At 42.8% G+C, this 20,773-nt stretch overlaps 1 protein-coding gene across 2 annotated transcripts in view; it reads left to right on the forward strand.

Moving 5' to 3' along the window:
* Positions 1–20,773, forward strand: part of OTOA (otoancorin) — an 80,745-nt gene that overhangs the window by 7,221 nt on the left and 52,751 nt on the right. The window contains exons 2-10 of one of the 2 annotated variants that reach the window (XM_070461021.1): positions 3,281–3,375; positions 3,710–3,738; positions 3,831–3,861; positions 3,977–4,004; positions 5,727–5,814; positions 8,389–8,520; positions 12,192–12,427; positions 15,576–15,679; positions 19,796–19,896. In XM_070461021.1, coding sequence (XP_070317122.1) covers positions 3,285–3,375; positions 3,710–3,738; positions 3,831–3,861; positions 3,977–4,004; positions 5,727–5,814; positions 8,389–8,520; positions 12,192–12,427; positions 15,576–15,679; positions 19,796–19,896 — 840 coding nt within the window. In that variant the 5' untranslated portion in view covers positions 3,281–3,284. Of the gene's footprint in view, positions 1–3,280; positions 3,376–3,709; positions 3,739–3,830; positions 3,862–3,976; positions 4,005–5,726; positions 5,815–8,388; positions 8,521–12,191; positions 12,428–15,575; positions 15,680–16,344; positions 16,696–19,795; positions 19,897–20,773 lie in introns of those variants that run through there. The other variant, XM_070461022.1, reaches the window with a different exon arrangement.

A 20,773-nucleotide genomic window follows, 5' to 3' on the forward strand; every position in this document is an offset into this window, starting at 1 on the left:
TGTTCAGTCATGTCTGATTCAGCCGTGTCTGATTCTTTGTGACCCCGTGGACTATAGCCCACCAGCCTCGTCTGTCCATGGGATTTTCCAGGCAAGTATACTGGAGTGGGTTGCCATTTCTTTCTCCAGGGGATCTTCCCAACCCAGGGATTGAACCCAGGTCTCCTGTGTCTCCTGCGTTGCAGGTGGATTCTTTACTGCTGAACCACCAGGGAAGCCCGCTCTCATTCAAATATCCCTCAATGGCTCCCATCTTCCTCCAAGTAGGAGTCAAGGTGCTTACGATGACCTAATCTCACCTACTGCTATCATCTTTGTGTGACTTATTGAACATGTAAATTGCATTCCTAACGTCACAGCCTTTACACGTCTGATTCCCTTTTTCTGGAACATTCTTTCTCCAGACTTTCCCATTATTTGAATTTTGAAAACATCAGTCTGGCTTGTTTATTTCCTAAATGCATATATAGGGCTTTCTTGGTGCCAAGCATTGTTCTAAGTGATTTACTTCATTAACTAATTTTATCCTCATATGACACTATGAGGTAGGTACCAGGGAAGCCCTTATCTTCTCTTTTTCAGATTCTTTTCCTGTATACATCATTAGAGTATTGCGTAGAGTTCCCTGTGCTATGTAGTAGATCCTTATTATCTTATACACAGTAGTGTGTACATGTCAGCCCAGTCTTCCAATTTACACCTCCCCTCCCCTGTCCCATAACCATACGTTTATTTTCTATAGCTGTAACTCTGATTCTGTTTTCTAGACAAGTTCTTTCGTAGTCTTTTTTTAAGATTCCGCATATAAATGATATCGTGTGATATTTGTCTGTCTTACTTCATTCAGTATAACAGTCTCTAGGTCAATCCATGTTGTTGCAAATGGCATTATTTCATTCTTCTTGTTTATGGCTGAGTAATTTTCCATTATCTTCTTTATCCATTCATTTGTTGATGGAGACTGAGGTTGCTTCCATGTCCTGGATGGAATGTAAATAGTGCTACAATGAACAATGGGATGCCTATTATCTTTTCCTGTTATGGTTTTCTGTGGGTATATGCCCAGGAGTAGGATTGCTGTTCCCTGTGCTACATAGTAGGTCCGTATTGGTCATCCAGGGTAGCTCTATTTTTTTTAAGGAACCTCCACACTGTTCTCCAGAGTGGCTGCACCACTCCTAGTTCTCTTATCACTTAAGGATTTGCAAGGACTTAGGAGCCCTGTGTCAGGGATGGATCAAAAACCAAGGATTAGAACAGGACATGCTCCTTGTGCTCTTATCATTTATGAAATTACAAGGGGTCTAGTGGCCCTGTTCCATGAACTGGAGGCAGAAACCAATAAATATTTCATCTTTTCTCACAGTTTCCCTTCTCTCAGGGGTCTCAGTCTTGTTCTACCTGTTGTCCGATATCTGAAAACCTTTTTTTTGTTTGTTTTGTTTGTTTTCTAATTGTTTAAGGCAAGGAAATTTATCTACTGCCAACTACTCCATCATAGCTGGAAGCAAAAGTCCAACTCATTCCTTATTTATTGATGAGTGGTGTTCCACTGAGTGAATATACCGTATTTGTTTAACCTTTCATCTACTGTCGAACATTTGAGTTGTTTCTCATTTTTGGAATGGAACTGTACAAATCTTTGTATGGACGTATGTTTCAGTTTCTCTTGGGTAAATACCTAGGGGTAGAATTCCTAGATTGTAGAGTACTGTATACTTAACTTTATCAGACACTGCCAAATAGTTTTCTAAAGTGGCTGTATCAGCAGTGTATGAATTCACACTGCTCCACATTATTGTCAACACTTGGTATTGTTAATCTTTTTAACTTTTAGCTATTCTAGTGCATATGTAATGAAATTGTTACCACACCAAATTTGGGTCCACTTGCTTGCACATGGTAAAGCCAATCTACAGACACCAGGTCGTGGTGAAGGAAAGTGTTGCGTTTATTGCAGGGCACAAAGCAAAGAGTCCAGGGCAACTAGTGCTTAAAAGGTGCCCCCCAACTCCTCAGAGTCTTTCAGGGAAAGGTTTTTAAAGACAGGGTGAAGGAAGGGGAGGGGCTTGGGGTGATCAGCTCATGGACATTCTTCTGATTGGTTGCTGGTGAGGTAATCGGGAGTGACCATCTGGTTCCAACTGGTCTGGGGTTTATGGGCTTGTGGGCAGCATACTGGCTTCCCCAGGGGCTCAGCAGTAAAGAAACTGCCTGTGATGCAGAAGACGCAGGAGACCTGGATTCAATCCCTGGGTCGGGAAGATCCCCTGGAGGAGGGCATAGCAATCTGCTCCAATATTCTTGCCTGGAAAATCCCATGGACAAAGGAGCCTGGCAGACTACAATCCATGGGGTCACAAAGAGTCGGACATGACTGAAGCAACTGAGGATGCACACACACACAGGGACAGAGTACAGTTAACTTCTTCCATCTGTTGGGGGCGTTAGTATCTACAAAACAGCTCGAAGGACATGGCTCAGAATATCATCTTTAGTCCTTGAGGAGAAACTAAAGGTCCTTGACACTGCTTAATGGCTAAAGTATTATTATTTTGTCTTGCTTGACTGTTTCTCTTCCTTTCTGCATTTTCTCACTTCTCTAATTAAATTTACTCTTTGGAACTTGGGGACGCCCTAGGAAGCTAAAGTCTTTCTTTACACAAGAGGCAGGCAGAGGACATGGTGGTTGGGGGAGGGGGGTCTGTTCTGGGAAGGCTCCACAGGGTCTGGCTCACTTACAGTATCTCATAGTTATCAACAGCATGTTCTTGAAAACTAATATTTGCCTGGCCTGCTGCAGTCCATGGGGTTGCAAAGAGTTGGACACGACTTAGCGACTTAACTGAACTGGATGATACTGACAGTCCTTTAGGTGCTTATTGGCCATTTGTATTTTTTTTTTTTAATGAAGTTTAGGTTCATATTTTTTCCCCGTTGGCTTGTTCATCTTCTACTTACTGAATTGTAAGAGTTCTTTTTACATTCTATATGTAAGTCCCTTGTCAGCTATAACAGAGTCCATGCTTTTAACCACTCCTCTTTATTCAGTGGAGGGGGATGAGAGGTGGTTGTAAGGATATAAACAGGCCATTATAACTCAGGAGAGAGATGATTGTGTTTTATACCAGCAAAGAAGTTTAGATGGAGCAAGGTGGATGGAATTTTTAAAAAAATCTTTAAGGGATTCTGGCTCTGTTTTCCCCTTATCTTCTGATTATTCTTAAATATGTTTAAAATATACAACCCTGAATCTTGTCTGTGCTTGAATTAACTGCAGGAGAATGTCACAGGAACCTCGGAGATGCTCTCTTTGGCTGTTTCTTTTCCTGAGCCATGGAGTGGCAAGTTACAGAGCTTCAGACTCCCGGCAGGGTAAGTCTTGAGGGAGGGGTCATCTCTCATGGTTTCCACGCATCTCAGGGAATGGAGTGGGGTTAGGTCAGTTCAGGTATGTGGTGCTATAGAGTGTTCTGGGACGTGTGCGCGCCTGTGTGCCCTGTATGTCCCTGTTTATGTAGAATTTTCAGGGTTATTCCAAAAGGATTTTTCAAACCAAGATTTCCTCACCCTGGAACAAGTATAATAAAAATTCACTAAAAATTTCCTTCATGACTAACCTTTTTTGGGGGCTCTTTTCTTAACACATCTGTATTTTTGAAGGTCATCCCTCTCAATTCTGTTTATACGTTCAATGGCTTTGTTGCAGATTTGCATCCGTTGGTGCAAAAGATGGCGGTGAGTATTCCATATTCTTCTAAACAACATCCCCTCTGCTGAAACCGCCAACGCGTGGATGTTATACTTGATGTTATCTTTTTGCCTTTTAGGAAGAAATAATAGATGGAAGCTACCTGAATGGTAACGTTCCCACTGTCCCTGCTTGTTGCGTCTAAGAATTTCAAACAGGAGGTGCCTGTGATCTCTCTGGAATGATTCCCTTTTAAGTTGTCTTTTCATTTTATTTCCATTGTAGCATTGCTGGATCTCATACAGTTTCAAAGGTAACTCATCCTAAAGGGGAGGGAGAGGGATGGAATAGATTTTCTTAATGGAAGTCCCTTAACTATAAAAAATACTATAAACTCGTTTATATAATTTATCCAAAATTTATCCAGTACACAAGTGTTTTAGAACAGATATATTTGTTTCATACAATTTTGGCCCCCTCTGCTGTAACAGAAGAGCTCACATTTACTGAGTGCTTACTATGTAGCAGGTACTGTTCTAAGTGCTTTATGCATAGAAAACACATATGATCCTCCCAAACCTCCGCCTCCTCCCACCCAGGTAGGTCCTTTTGTTATCTCATTGGATAGAATAATGAAACTGAGGCCCAAGGAGGTGATTTAAGGTCACGAAGCTGGGAAGTGGTGTAGCTGGGGTATGTACCTAGCAGCCTGGTCCCAGGGCTCACTGTCACTTAATTTTTTTAGAATGCTCTATCATTTTATCTTATTTGGTCACACCATGTGGCATGTGGGATCTTAGTTCCCTGACCAGGAATCGAACTGATGCCACCTGCTATGGGAGTCTTAACCACTGGACCACCATGAAAGTCCCTCACTGTCCCTTTGTGTGCTGTTAGATACCACCCTGTGGAGCAGGGCACTGCATAGTGTTGTGGCAAGGTAAATATTAACAAATAATTCTAATATGACAAGTACTATGAAGGACAGATGGGAGACTTGGGGCCCTTGACAGGAGCACTCAATTATGTTAAAGTGAAAGATCCCCATAAACACTCTTCTCCCTAAGGTAACTCCAGTTGACAGTATTGAATATATTCTTGCAGGCTAAAATTTTTTATCTGTCTCTAACTCTCCATTTATCTAGCAGCACCTATCTATCTATCTATAACGAGAATGTGATTATAAAAGGCCTCCTAATTGTTTAAGGCAGGAGAATTTATCCACTGCCAGTTACTCCATAACAGCTGGAAGCAAAAGTTGCACTCATTCCCCTTTTCTGAGTGAGTGGCATTCCATCAAATAGGTATTACCACCTGTTGAACATTTCACCTGTTGTTGGACATCTGAGTTGTTTTCAATTTTTGGCTGTTATGAAGGAAGGTGTGTGTTTTCTGTGTGTTTGGCGATGTTTTAGCACTTTACATGTGTGAACAAATTTAATTCTCACAGTTAGCTATATTACATAGAAACGGAAACTGGGGCACAGGAAAACAGTAGATTGCTTGAGTCCACGCAGTTGAGTGGTAGAGCCAGGATTCAAATCCAGGTTTTGAGCCCACAGTCTTAACTCTGCTATTCCAGCCTCTCATGATATATACAGCGTTTGCTTTGTAAATTGAACATAGTCAGGGGGCTTCCCTGGTGGCTAAGCTGGTAAAGAATCCGCCTGCAGTGAGGGAGACCTGGGTTTGATCTTTGATCCCTGGGTTGGGAAGATCCCCTGGAGAAGGGACACCTGTCCAAGTCCATCTGTCTGGATTGTTAATCTGAGGATTTAGAATATGGTACACAGCTCTGAAACTGACTATTGTCTTTGAGAGACTGGTGTTTCGGTGGCTTCCTAGTACTGGAAACTGCTCCACACTGTGTCAGGGCAACACCTCTCCTTCCTCCAAAGCACAGAGTTCCTAGCATCCTGGCCCACTCCCACTGTCCTCTCTGAACTGTGGTCCCCTGAGCTCTCAGCTAGCAGGGGGACTACCCATCCTAGCGGAACCTGTCATCACGACCTTCTCTGTCTGTCTTCCACTGAAGCTCCCACGTGTGGACGGCGGACCTGTCGCACAGAGTCCTGGCCTATCTGAATTCACGGCACGTTGCCTTCACCATCCCCAGCCTGCAGGTGTGTATCTGAGACCCACCCCCGTGTTCCTCTCTCAGTGCCCAGGGGTTGCAAACTCAGGAGCCAGGTGAGTTGGAGAACTGGTGGAGAGCTAGTCTTCACTTCCACAAAGAAACATGTTCTGTCCAGTGTTTTTGGAAATGTGCTATAAGCTCTTTTGTCTTTTGTTTTTCTACTTTTGATGGAGACATGGTGTCTGTATAGGGTGTAGGCTGAGCTGCTGTCTCTCAGCAAAGACCCCTCAAATTACAGCAGCTCAAACAATTTAGCTTATTTCTATTATATGTAATACTCCAGGGCCAGGTGGGAAGTCCAGAGAGGAGAGGCAACTCTAGCTCAAAAGGCCATCAAGAGGCCCAGGTTTCTTCCATCTTGTTGCTTTGTCATCATCTAGGGAGTTATTCTGGAGAAGGGAATGGCAACCCACTCCAGTATTCTTGCCTGGAGAATCTCATGGGCAGAGCCGCCTGGCGGGCTACACAGACCCCATTCCATGGGGCCTCAAGAGTCACACATGACTGAATGACTAACACACACACAGGAAGTTGTTGCTCACGTGGTTGAAACAACATATCCATTCTCCAGCCCAGAGAGGGCGCCATGGGAAAGAGGAAGTGAAGGGTGAACAGCTTCTCTTTAAAAATGTGACCTGCAAATTGCAACTTCCTCCTGCTCACATTTCATTGGCTCACAGTCCACAGTCACATCTCACTGCAGAGGAGTAAGATGAGAGGCCATGTACCCGGATAAAATTTGTGGGCTTCTGTCAAGAGAGTGGATCTTTGGGTGTAATTATCAGTCTCTCAAACGCAGGTCCAGGAAATATTTCTCTTCCCTTTAAATTCTAGTGTAAGAGAAACAGTAGCGCAAGTGTGTAAATGGATGGCAATGGATATTTACATTAGGGAACAATAGGGGATGGTAGGAATTGCAGTGAGCTGGCCAGCCTGTACCTCATAAGCGTAATTAGTAGACAGGATGCAATGCTGTGTCTTTACCAATACACTGTCAAGAGCACAGAAAACTGAAAGAACATTCTTTCAGAGTTCAAAGACTGTTACCTGATTCAGCAAAGAGGTCATATCACTTACGAATGAAGTTTCCACATACGTCTTTGTTGTGCCAGCTTTTACTTACTTTATGGTGAAGATGAACATTGATGTGAGAACTACACTGAGATTGCTGGTTGTTAACCGCTTACAGCCACTAGATGGAGGTGGCCGGTGGCCTCATGGCATCTGCTTTCTTCGTCTTGTTCATCAGCCTGTGTAATCTATAAAGAAGTGATGCTTGCCCCTTTCTCTCTAGCAGCTCTTCATGAAATGTGTATATTTTAACCTGAGTTGAACTATACTCCCTCTCTTCCTGTTTGTATATTCATTTATTCATTCTGTAGTCTAGTCTCTGCCTCTAGTCTCTGCCAGGCACAGTTGTAGACACTGGAGACTCAGAACAGGCAGTGACCTGACCACCCAGGTGGGCCTGTCGTTCTAGAGGGAGAGACGTTGAGTAAACAAAACAATTCTTCCACTCATTCAGGACAGAGGATAATGGCTGGCCCTGACTGAGAACACTTTACGTACTCATTTACTCCTCGTGACATAGGATTAATCCTTACTTACATAGTAAGTTTGACTCTTGTCCCTACTTTTCAGCTGAGAAAACTGATACCTGGAGATGCTGTTGCCCATTTGTCAAATAACACCCAGGAATCTCAGTTAACTTTGACTTGCAGATTAATAGCAAATACATTTTTAGTATAAGTACGTCCCATGCCATATTTGGGATATACTTATGCTAAAAAATTATTCTTTGTTTATCTTTAATTCAAATGTAGCCGAGCATCCTGTATTTTATCTAGCAATCCTAGTTAAGGAACTTGCCTGAGGCTGCACGACTAGTAAGTGGCAAGGTGGGGATTTGCACATGGGTTGTCTGGTTCTAGAGCTTACCTTTTGTCCATGATACTTTGCTGCCTTTTTAGAGCACTTTTATTTAAGGAAGATTTAGAAAATAGCTCCCCAGATAGCAGAGGAAATCTCCTCTAGGAGAAACTGCTGGCCTCTGCACCTTACCCTGGAGGGGATGCCACAGCCAGTTCATGCTGCCTGAATGCTGCTCCTGTGCAGAGGGCTTGGAGCATGGCAGAGGGTTTGGAGCATGGTAGAGGGTTTGAGCAGTGACCATCTGGGCATAGTAAACTACCTGGGTAGAGGTCAGCTGCTCTGAACTTGAAACCTCAGTTGCCTGCAGGGACCACGCAGCTGTGGGATAATCAGCTAACTGGAGGGTGGTGAGCAGGAAGAGTAAATACAGTGAACGACTGCCCCATGGCCTGTTGATTATTACACTGAAGGGGATATGTGTCCAGCGTTGCCACATCTTTGTGGATTTTTGTGAGGAATTTCCTGAATTTTAAATGTTGGCAGCTCATTAAAAATTTTGGAGCCAACTCCGCCAAGGGTGTGCAGGCTGCCAGCTTGCGGTCTCTGCAGGGAATTAGGTGGCTTGTCTGGGTGCTGACTGTGTGCTCCTGTCCTGTCCTCACTGACTCGCCCAGCATTCCATGTCCAGGCAGCCATGGCAAACCACCTGGAGCAGCGTTTGTACCAGCCCCAGAAGCTGCTGGAGGACCTGAGGGGAACAGACACTCCGCAGTTCCACACCGCCATGAAATACCTCTTGGAAGACAAGAAGGACCGCCTGGTGAGGCCTTGGCATTCTGGGAGTAGGGGGAGTCCAGGGCATTCAACTTGGTGCTTGTCAAGTTGAATGGAATTGAGCCTCATTCTGGTCTCTCTTCATCTTCCCCTGAAAACTCCCTGGGACCTAGATTTTCTGTCTTACTTCCTCCAGAGTTCAAATGAAGTGCCTTATAATTCATATTCTTATGGTAGCTCAGACGGTAAAGAATCCACATCCTATGCGGGAGACCTGGGTTCGACCCCTGGGTTGGGTAGATCCCTTGGAGAAGGGAAAGGCAACCCAATCCAGTATTCTTGTCTGGAGAAGCCTATGGACAGAGAAGCCTGGTGGGCTACAGTCCATGGGGTCATAAAGAGTTGGACATGACTGAGCAACTAACACTTTATAAGTACTAAGAAATGATGGATGCCCAGACCAGCCAGTGTAGAAACTGGCAAGACAGTTCAGTGGGGTGTGCAGCTGGAACACTCCCAGTTCACTGCAGCTCTGAACCTTCAGGAATGCCACCTGCACACACTCACACTCTGTCCAGGGTCCCGGCCTAAGCCTTACCAAGATACTGGTCTTGGTTTGGGGGCATTCGAAATCTTAAACTAGCAGAAGTTTCTTCTTTTCTAGTAGGTGTAGTCCTTCCACAATCTCAGCTCTGTAAAAAAAATGCTTTGTAGTTAAAAGCAGTCTAAGGAAGGCTGGTATAAAGATGTTTTGATAAAAAAAAAGAAAAAAGGTATTGTAAAGGCACAGTTGTGGCAGTCAGTTTTTTGAAAGTAACTTGTGAAGCGTTTACCATATCCTAAATTTGCACTCTTTGCAGACTTGTGCACATATGCTTTGCTTTCAGAATACATTTGCAGATTATACACAAAAAGGAGGAAGCTTTTTAATAAAGATATTGCATTTATAAATGATCTGTATTAGAATATAAAAATCTCCAGTTATATTCAATTACTACCCATGTTGTACAACAGATCCCTTCTATTTTAGTTGCTAACAAAAGGCTACACAACACACACACACAAAGAAATGAGGGGTACTGAGGAGTCCCAATAGTTTGGCTTCATAAATACCCATGAATGATTACTGTGTACCAGGACACTGGGTTCCGAGATGAAAGACTGTCTCTGCCCTCAAGGAGTTTATGGTCCAGAGGAGACAAAAAACAGAAACAGGTAATTTTCACAAAATAAGGTTGGCTATGAAAGAGCAAAGCAAGGCCTCTGAGACACAGAGAATCACTGGGGACCAGAAAGGGGAGGTTTAGAGTTTTTCAGAGACAGTTGAAAGTGGAGCAGCATTCTCCTAAGGGAATTGAAGCATTTAAACATGCTAATAATCATAAATTAATTTCAATGTCTGCTATTAAAATACACATCAAAACTGTGAGTTTGATGGAGATGTAATTTTTCCTTTTGAAATGAATTTAAGTTTTAAGAAGAGTCAGTTTAAGAGTCAGTTAAAAATAAACTAAGTAATTGTAAAGGCGATGAAAGATATGGCAAAAATGAGGATGGTGGCCTATGAAAATGGTCTGGATTAATGTTTATTGAGGGTTTGCCATGTGTCAGGTATTTTCCTGAGGGAATGATCAGTGAGCTGTTTCTGTAGAGGGCCTCATAATAAATATTTCAGGTTTTGCAGGCTGTACAGTCTCTGTCACAACTACTCAACTCTGTGGTTGTAGTGTCAAAGTAGATGACAGGTAAATGAATGGGTCTGGATGTGTGCCTGTAAAACTTTATTTACAGAAACAGGCGGTGGGCTGAATTGGGCCTGTGGGCCATATTTGCCAACACTCTTCTAAAGGTTTAACAAGCCAGGACCTTCTGAAATAAGGGTAACTAGAATCTAACCATTTCAATATTCAGATGAGGAAACAGGCTTGGAGAAGTTGAGTAAGTAACTTCAGGTTACACAGCTTGAAAGTAACAAATCTGAGGTAAGAACCTGGGTTCCTGACTCTTCGCTGTGAGCCCGTGGTAAGGCCCACAGGCTCCTTCTCAGAATAAGGTGTTAACATCTGTACAATGAAATACAAAGGATGATAAAGGAAGTTGATTGTATTGAAAGACATTTATCAAAATATGTAAGACAGAGTTGGGGGTCAGTAATTCTTGTACACTTTCAATAGTGAGGTTTAGTGGTTGGTCTCATAGCTTCTGTAATTTTGAGGAAATGTTGAGTGTGAGTGAGATTTCAAGTTATTTGCAACAACGGTAGTAAGTTATGAAAGTGTTTGTGATTTTTAGTGTTGACACATAAAAGCTTCTTGCTGGTTCAAAGCCACCTTGCTGGTTCGCTGCCTATGTTCATCCTTGAAGGAGATGCTGGGGGTCACTTCCACAGCTGTGAAAGGGAGGATGCAATTCCCTCCACCTCTCACCGCTGTGTTCACAGATGCCCTAATACTATCCACAGACCCCTGCCTCAGAACCCCCAAGTTACACTCTTAGCTGCCGCACTGTTTGGCCACGGTTGGCAATGACGGAAGTTAGGAAACTAGTAGATGTGGTTAGACGAGTGGGCTTGGATTCAGTACCCTTGTTTCAGATCCCAGCTTTGTGTGGGTTTGGGCAGGTTGTCTAGTCTTGCTTTTTCTTCTTGTCACCTGTGATAGTGAGTTAATTATAGCATGTAATGTTTGCTGAGCGTTCACTAGTTACCAAGCTCTCTCCATTCATTAAATCTCATTCAGTTTTTATAAATCCAGGAGGTAGGCACTGATTTTTATCTTCATTCAAGAAGAAGAAACCGAGGCTTAAAAAAGATGAGTGACTTACTCAAGGACGCACACATATAAGTCAAGGGCCCAGGATTTGAACCTAGGAATATCTGACCCTCAGACCTATGGGCCTCAACCTATAGGACTGTTGTGAGAATAACAGGAGAGTATGCATGGTTGCTCCATGTTTGGCACAGTGCCTGGCATGTAGTCCATACTCAGTAAATTGTGGTGGTTATTTTTGGAAGGTGTGTTGGGTGGAGGAGAGAGTGATGAACAGTCAAATTTTGCCTAAACTCTGTCAACGTTCCTGGGTCTGTGGTCCAAAGGATTCATTCATTCATCCTAACAGGCTATTTCTCAACATCTCTTGCATACCGGGAATCCCACTGGGCACATGGCATGGGCCTCAGCACTTTCCTGGCTCAGCCTTAGCTGTAGACTGAAATCAGATGCCAGGGCTCCACCAGAGCCCTGTTAAAGCAGACTCTGGTGGTGCTGGGGAATCACCTCCCTAGTCGTTCTGATGTGCAGCCAGGGTTGAGGTCCACTGGCTTGGAGGAAAGATAGGTTTGTAAGCATCTGTAATCACGGAGTTTGGTTCAGGATGCTCTTGGGAGCCCAGAGTGGAGGGAGGTTTGATTTGACCAAAGTAGGACATCGGAGAAGACTTCACCGGTTCAATGGTGACTGACCTTGACCTGAAAGAATCAGCTGGAATTTGCTGAGACAAGGAGGTGAGGATTCTAGCTAGAGCAAGGGCCTGAGGTGTGGCAGTCATGATGTATCTGGAGAAGGACAAGGTATTCTGTAGGTGACAGAGAAGTCTAGAATATTTGACATAGCAGCATAGTGTTTAATAGTGGTCCTGCATTTCACCCCTGCTGCTAAGCGTGGTCCCTCCCAGTGTTTCCAAGTTGAGAGGCAACCCTGACTTCTGTCACTCCTTTAGGAGTTGGACGACATCGTTATTGACTTGGGAGAGATTCGGAAACAAGCCTTGCAGAGCCCGGGTGTGAACCGCAGCCTGTTTCTCATCACGCTGGAGAGGTGTTTCCAGGTGCTGAAGCCCCTGGAGTGTGTGGAGATCCTGGGCAGCGTGCTGAGGGGGTCCTCAGGCCGCTTTCTCCAGCCGGACATCACGGAGAGGCTCCCGTGGGACCTGCGTGAAGACGCCTTCAAGAACCTGTGAGTGCCCTCCTCCCCGCCACCCGCTGACTCCCCCCGCTGGCCTCAGAGTCTGTCCTGAGGTCAAGGAGAGAACACATCTCCCCTCCTGAGGGAGGGGAGAAGGCAGGTGAGGACAGGTTAATATTCAAGGTCAGTTTAGAGATGGCTTGATTAAAACAGAGTCTCCCACGTTTTTGTCATTCTGGTATCATCCTCATAATTTTTACCATATTTGTATACCTCATATTATTATTTATTTCGTGTATTTAAAAAATAGGGATTCATTCTCTTTGCTTAAAATATCTATATTAAAAGTAAAAAAAATGATACATGCTACTGTATATAAAAGGGATAACCAACAAGGACCTACTGTATAGCCCAGAGAACTAGATTCAAATTTAGTAACAATCTATAAGGGGGACGAATCTGAAAAAAATAGATATATGTGTATGTATAACTGAATCACTTTGCTGTACACTTGAAACTAACGTAACATTTTAAATCAACTGTACTTGAATAAAATTAAGTAAATAAATTTTTAAAAAGTAAATATGGTATAGTTCCTGTAAATGGGAAACCAGTATCATTTGTCTTTGTTGTTGTTTAGTTGCTGTCATGTAAGGAATCATAAAAATAAATTCAACAGCAATTTAAAAAGTGTAATTAAATCCTAGCTAGATATATTACTCTGAGCTTGGGACCTGTTCTCAGGTTAAAAAAGGAGCTGAGTTTGTATTGAAGACTCACTAGCACGAAATTGAGACTTTCTCCTTGAGAGGCAGCAGGGTTGACAGAACACGGTTGGATCCAGGAGCTCAAATTACACCATCAGCAACATCTCTGTTTTTTTTTTTATCTCTCAGCTCTGCCCTCCTCTGGGTTGGCCCTGCTCCCAGGCAAGTTGTCTCCACGACGGAGCATGGGCAATTCCAGGCCCCTCCTCAGGACCAGTGCCTGGTCCAGAGGACTTTCCCAGCAGTTCCAAGCAGAGTCCTAGACCTGAATCTCATTGGTCCAGATTAGGTCACGTGCCCATTCTTGAGCCACTAACTGTGGCCAGTGGGATCTGTAAGATGAATGGCTTGCATGTGGGTCACAGTTTCACCCAAACCACATGGATGTGGGAGAAGCATCATTTTCCCAAGAAAAACTGAGGTGCTGTTATGACAAGAGAGGGGGTGGATACTTGACAGTCAAAACTTAGATGTCCAGCACAAAAACTTTATAGAAACCCTGAAGAAGAACCCAGGAAAAGATTTCGGGCCCTACAGAGAGAAAGACAGCAGAACAATACAGGTATAACACTGCCTGACTCCGGGTTCTCATCATCCCTGGGGAGTCCAGAATATGCCCCCATTTCCTGTTTCCTGATGAGCATCATTTAATCCAACCTCTTCTTTCACAGATGAAGAGACTGAGGCCCAACAAGGGGATGGTATACCTGCAGTGACCCCATAGGGCTTGACTTAATCTGAACTCAAGCCAGTTCTCCTGAACCTCAGTTTTGCCTTCTTCTTACTCTCCCTTTCTGCTTGTGAGGATGTTGTTGTTAACCCCATTCCCATTTTTCAAATGGGAAAATTCAGGCACAGTGAGACTGAATAAGTTGACCTAGGTCATGATAGAGCATTGTTACAAATGGGCAAGCTTTCCCTTAAATGATGTTTACCATTGTTTCAGAATTACTGAATATAGCTATCTCCTGTCCCTTTCACCCCCTCTGCGGTTATGAAAAACAAAACAACTGAAAGAGGGAGAGAGAGAGAAAGAAGAGGAAGAGGAAGAAGAAGAACCAGAATAAGAGAAGAAAGAGGAAGAAAAACAAGGAGGAGGAGGAGGAGGAGGACGGGCGAGGAGAAAAAGAAGAAAAGAAAGATATGGAGAGAAGATCCTAAGATGGATTTAAGGGAAAGTTTGCCTCTTCACATATGGAATGACTGGGAGAGTGGCAGGAACAAACTTTAAGCTTAGGAAAGGTTGGCGAGTTGGTCATTTGGTGAATTGATTTTCAGTGGTGGTGGATAGAATTGAGGGAAGTCTTCCGGGATGAAGAGACTCGACTGTTTTGCCGGGATGAACCAGAGGGGTGATCAGTGCCAAATGCTGAAAGGTCAACTTACATTGGACCAAATGGAACTGCTGGGTGTGGTGACAAGGAGGTCATTTGCGATTTGGACCACAAACAGTAGTGTGGCAGTGGGGAAACCAGATGACTGTGACTTAAAAAGTGACCAAGACACTTTGTACCCTCAGGATGTCTGTAACTGAAATGTCAGATAATAACAAGTGTTGACAAGGAAGTGGAGAAATCAAAACCTTCAGACACTGTTGGTGAGAAAGTAAAATGGTGTAGCTACTTTGGAAAATAGTCTGGCAGTTCCTCAAAAGACTACGTATAGAGTTGTCATTTAACCCAGTTGTCATTCCACTTCTAGGTCTACATCCAAGGAAAATGAAGCATGTTATATAAACACTTGTATGTGAATAATTATAGCAGCATTATTCATAATAGGCAAAAGGTGGAAATAGTCCAACTGATGAGCAGATAAAGACAATTTGGTATATTTGTACAACAGAATAGAATTTGACCATAAAACAAAGTACTGATACATGTCCCAACATGCATGAACCTTGAAAACATCAGGCCATGTGAAAGAGGCCAGATACAAATGTGACATAGTGTATGATTGCATTTATCTGAAATATCCAGAAGAGGAAAATCTATAGAGGCAGAAAGTAGATTAGTGGTTTCTAGGAGATGGGGTGACTAGAGGTTCAGGGGTTAGAGAGAAGAGTACAGGTTTCCTTTTTGAGGCACTAAATGGGTTCTAAAATGGATTGTAGTGATGGTTATAAAAGTCCATGAATATTCTGAAAATCACTGAGTTGTGTACTTTAAATGGACAAATTGTATGGTACACAAATTACAGCTTAATGAAACTGTTATGTAAAAAAAAAGACCAGGTGGTTGGGAAGTGGAGATCAGTCTTTTGCAGATATTTAAATGTGATGGAAAGAGGAAAAATGGGAAAATAGCTACATACAGCAAGGGGAGTGGGAAAGACTTTTAACCAGTGACAACTCTGTGTGCATTTGCTGTTTGGACCCTGCCTGCAGGCCTGCATCTGTTTGTTCCTTAATTGATACCCAGGTTTGCGTTGTTTAGGTCTGCGATGTTTAAAGATCTCTATGACCAGACCTCAGCACACGCCCAGAGGGCTCTCTACTGCTGGATGACTGGGGTTTTGAAGACATCCTCCAATGTGACTGGTGAGCCCAGGCTTTGAGGTGGGAACACTTTTTAGGGGGAGTCCATCCTTAAATGTGGTGGTGCTTCACCTCTATAAGTAGGGATTTGATTTCATTGTCACTTAAGACTTTTACCTGCCTCAGCTTCCAAAAAGGACATGATGTGGCTTGTGGGAAAACACACATACCCCGTTTCATCAATGCATTTTTCACATGTTGAAGTCTCTGAACTAAGAATCATCTGTATCTTAGAATCAAAGGTGTGTCCTACTTTCTTAGGAGATAATAACAAGTTTACAAGTTCAAAAATCTGTGTTAAAAATCTGTATCAAATGTTCTTTTGAAGAAAATCTTTACAGTAAAGCCCAGAAATTTAGCACGAAGCTTCCTAGCAACCAAAGCAGAATTAGGCCAGGATTTATTTATTTGACAGTTTATTTTTTTGTAAATTAATTAATTAATTTTAATTGGAAGCTAATTACTGTACAATATTATAGTGGTTTTTGCATACATTGACATGAATCAGCCATGGGTATATTGACAAATGTTTATCAAAAACCTACTATTAAAAAAAACGAACCTACTATTTCCTAGAATAGTCAAATTCATAGAGATGGAATGTAGAGTGGTGGTTGCCAGGAGCTGGGAGAGGAAGGAATGGAGAGTATGGAGAGTTACTATTTATTTTGTTTATTGGTTGTGTTGAGTGGCTTGTGGGATCTTAGTTCCCTGACCAGGGATTGAACCCCAGGCCCATGGCAATGAGAGGCCTGAGTCCTAGCCACTGGACCACCAGGGAATTCCCAGAGGTGCTGTTTAATGGGTACAGAGTTTCAGTTTTGCAAGATGAAAAAGTTCTGGAAATGGATGGTGGTACTGGTTGCCCAGCAAAGTGAATGTACTTAATGCCACTGAACTGTGTGCTTAAAAGTGATTAAGATGGTAAAATTTATGTTATGTGAATTTTATTACAATTGAAAAAAAAAGAAGAAAGAAAAGAATAGTGATGCAGATTAGTAATGCAAACAATTTCACAGGTAATGTCAACTTGTTGAATCTTTAATATTAGTAATGTAAACAGAATAAACTCTTTCAACACCTTAAAAGAGCTCACTGGACTTACCTGGTGGTCTGGTGGTTGGGATTCCACCTTTCAGTGTGGGAGGCATGGGTTCATTTCTTGGTCTGCAACTAAGATTGCACATGCCACGGGGTGTGGCCAAGAATTAAAAAAAAAAATCACATTTATAAAAAAAAGCCACTGGAGATACAGAGGAATAGAAGACAAGTCTTTGCTCTTACGGAGCCATAGTTTTATTGTTGGTGAGTAGGTGGAGAAAACTTTTAGGCAAGTAAATAAAAAGAAGAGAGGGAGAGGGAGAGAGAATATAGATATGAGTAACAGCTCTGCAGAAAATAAAATTGGTCAATGCCACGGAGAGGGTTACTGCTTTAGAGTAGAACAGGGGTTGGCCACGGTTTTCTGTAAAGGGCCAGAGTAAATGTTTTAGACTTTGTGGGTATAACAGAAAAGCAGCCTTAGACAGCAAATCAGTAGGTATAGCTGTAGCCCAATAAAGACTTATTTACAGACACTGACATGTGAATTTCATGTAATTTTCAAGTGTCACAAAATATCCTTCTTTTGATTTTCCCTCAGCCATTAAAAAATGAGAAAACCAAGCTGAAGGCTGTCCAAAAAGAGATGTTGGGTGGGGTTTGGCCCATAGGCTGTAGTTTCTGACCCCCAGATAAAGGAGTCAGAGAAGAGCTCTCTGGGCAAGCGACATTTGGTTTGAAACCAAAATGAGAAATGGAATCAGATGTGTGAGGCTCTGGAGGAAAAGTATTCCAGGCAGGGGAAGCAGCAGATAAAAGGCCCTGAGGTGGAAGTGAGCCTATGTGTGTGGGGGAGACAGAGAGAGCCAGTGGGTAGAAGTGGAGGTAGTGCCAGCCAGGCTTTTTCCTAGAATTCAGCTCTGAGATTTGTGTATAAAGAAGCATTAAACAGTGGAATAATAAATGTCTCCCATGCACAGCAGAATTCCCTCTGCCTGGTGCATAATTGTGACCTCTGGGAAACTGAATCTCACACTACATAACCTGGGAAATTCACTCAACTCACCCACTAGATTCTTGTTTGGTTGCTAGGTCCTGTTCAGCTCTTTGCGACCCCATGGTCTGCAGCATGCCAGGCTTCTCTGTCCTTCACTATCTCCTGGAGTTTGCTCAAATCATGTCCATCGAGTTGGTGATGCCAGTCAATGACCTTATCTTTTGTCGTCCCCTTCTCCTCCTGCCCTCAATCTTTCCCAGCATCAGGGTCTTTTCCAGTGAGTCGGCTTTTCACATCAGGTGGCCATAGTATTGGAATTTCAGCTTCAGTATCAGTCCTTCCAACGAGTATTCAGGGCTGATTTCCTTTAGGATTAACTGGTTTGTTCTCCTTGTTGTTCATGGGACTCTCAAGAGTCTTCTCCGGCACCACAGTTCTAGACTCTCGACTTCCCTTATGTCCTTATTTCCAGAATGTAATTGGGGACAAACTCTCCTAAAATCCCTATGTGGTATATTTCATTATTAAACTAAAGTGAATTAAAATCAATTCTATTTTGACTTTAAACTTTTTTTTCATGAAGTTCCTTGAGGTAACTGGAAATACTTTGGGTGTCAAAAATATCCCGAGTTTGGAGATCATTGGTCTGCAGAAATACAGTTCATGCTTAATAATTAATTAAAAATGAACATCTCAGCTTAGTTCTTGGTGAATTTAGTGGTTCCTCCCCAGAATTATCTAGCCTTCAGGGCCACTCTTTCTCTTAATAACCAAGTCAAGTGTTCAGAGTTCCCATCTAGAGGATATTTACCTGTGCTCACAGCAACAGCTATGATTCCTGGGTTGGGGATGCACCCCTCTTCTTGTGATATGGTCCACAGATCAGCTGACCTCACCATTTTCTTTGGGCATTAGCCGTTGTCCATGGCTTCTTGCAATAGCTTTTGGTGACTGATTCACTGCACCCTAAAAATGCTCCCTTGCTTTTTTCATTTCCCCCAAATGCTGCCAAAGAAATTATTTTCTGTGTGGCGGTGGAGGATAGGGGCAATGGCAGCCAATTCTAGTTCACTGAAACTTAAAAAAAAATGTTTTTTTGGCCACACCCCACGGTTGAAAAGATCTCTTGGAGAAGGGAATGGCTACCTACTCCAGTGTTCTTGCCTGGAGAATTCCAGGGACAGAGGAGCCTGGTGGGCTACAGTTCATGGGGTTGCAAAGAGTCAGACATGGCTGAATGGCTAACACTTTCACTTTTACTTTTTCACAGCCTGCAGGACCTTAGTTCCCCAACCAGCGATTGAACCCTTGCCCTTTGCATTGAAAAGTGAATTCTTAACCACTGGACCACCAGAGATGTCCGAGTTCACTGAAATTTGAAGTTGGATCCTGGCCCTAATTGTTCTTAAAATCCCACTGACATTCGCTGATGGGGAATTTCAAATGTCTGAACAGAGTAGTAAAGTTCTCTGGGAATTTAGAGAAGAGAAATTATACTGCTGGCTGAGGAGATGAGAGAGGGCTCCAAGGAAGAGGGAATATTTGAGCTCAGTTTTTAAGGTTGTGTTTGGAAAGAAAAGGGTTAGGGGAAAGGCATCCCAGCTGTTGGGAAAGTCCACGAGAGGAAAGATTTGGAGACCATTAGGGAAGCATATAAGAAAGGACAAATGGTTTGGGTTGGCTCATGTACGCAGTAATAATCAATAAGGAAGATAAGGATTGTTACTGGCAGTAATAAAAGAATCAAATGTATTTATTTCAAGTTAGTAACTAAACTAAAAATGAAACTATATTTTGTGGTCTTAGTATTAAAAAATAATCTGCATTTCTAACTAGTTCCTGAGTGATGCTGAGGCTGCTGGTCCAAGGAGCCGCACTATGAGTAACCAAGTGGTGGACATCCATCATTGCCTATGTATAGTGTAGCATCTCATAAGCAGAGGGCTCTCAAAAAATGGCTGTTGAATGAATTAATGGATGCAAAAAGAGGTCCTGACATCGAAGATATTTTTGACTATCATTTACCACTGCACAGGCTTTTATTTATTTACTTTTTAATCTATGTTTTGTCTTTTTTGCAGATGACTCTGTTTCATGGGTCAGTGCAGAAAACTTATGGATTTTGGGCAGATACATGGTTCACCTATCCTTTGAAGAAATTATGAGAATTAGTCCCATCGAAGTAAGTTTGAAAAGTACATTTACATGTCTCCATCATCAGTACATCTGAAGTAAGGTGTGTTCTGGACTTCCCAGGTGGCGCTAGTGGTAAAGAACCTGCCTGCCAATGCAGGAGATGTAAGAGACGTGGGTTTGATCCTGGGTTGGGAAGATCCCCTAGAGGGGAGGGCAATGCAACCCACTCCGGTATTCTTGCCTGGAGAATCCCACGGACAGAGGAGCCTGGCGGGCTACAGTCCATTAAATTGCAGAGTCGGACACGACTGAATCGACTTAGCATGCACACAAGGTGTGTTCTAAACCTCTCATGTTCAGCCAGCCAGTCGAGGTGCCCTGGAAATTGAATACTCACTTTAGTTCAATATAACTTGAGCATCTAAAGAAAACTCCTTGAATAAGGACTCAGGCAGGCAGTCGCTGGATTGTGTTCTATTGTAGAAGAGTTATGAGAACAGAAAGAATTGTGGACAGCTAAGACAGTTCTGTTGTCAACAACATGATCTAAAGAGAAGGTTGGCTATGAACCAAAGGTCATTTAAGGGTAGTTTTGAGCTCAAGAAATGCTAAGGATTGTAGCTATAGAGTTTACAGTCATTGGAAGCACAAACCCAAATCAAAAGCAACATGGATTAATTGCTACTTCTATTTATGGCTACTTCTATTGGTAGCTACTTCAGCATGAGCGATGACTGGACTTTAAAGTTTACAGTGGAGAAGTGTACATATTCATGGTGCTTAACTCCTTACTCAGGAATTACTCTCTTTTTCCTGATGTGGTCTGATGATGCTAAAATTCCTTGGGAAGCATGATTCCAGAACACAGCCTCCAAGGAATGCTACCAACAGGGGGCTTTTTCATAAAGAGTTTGGGGCTTGCT

This window comes from Odocoileus virginianus, chromosome 33 (genome assembly GCF_023699985.2).
Source record: "Odocoileus virginianus isolate 20LAN1187 ecotype Illinois chromosome 33, Ovbor_1.2, whole genome shotgun sequence".
In the NCBI taxonomy this organism is placed as follows: domain Eukaryota; kingdom Metazoa; phylum Chordata; class Mammalia; order Artiodactyla; family Cervidae; genus Odocoileus; species Odocoileus virginianus.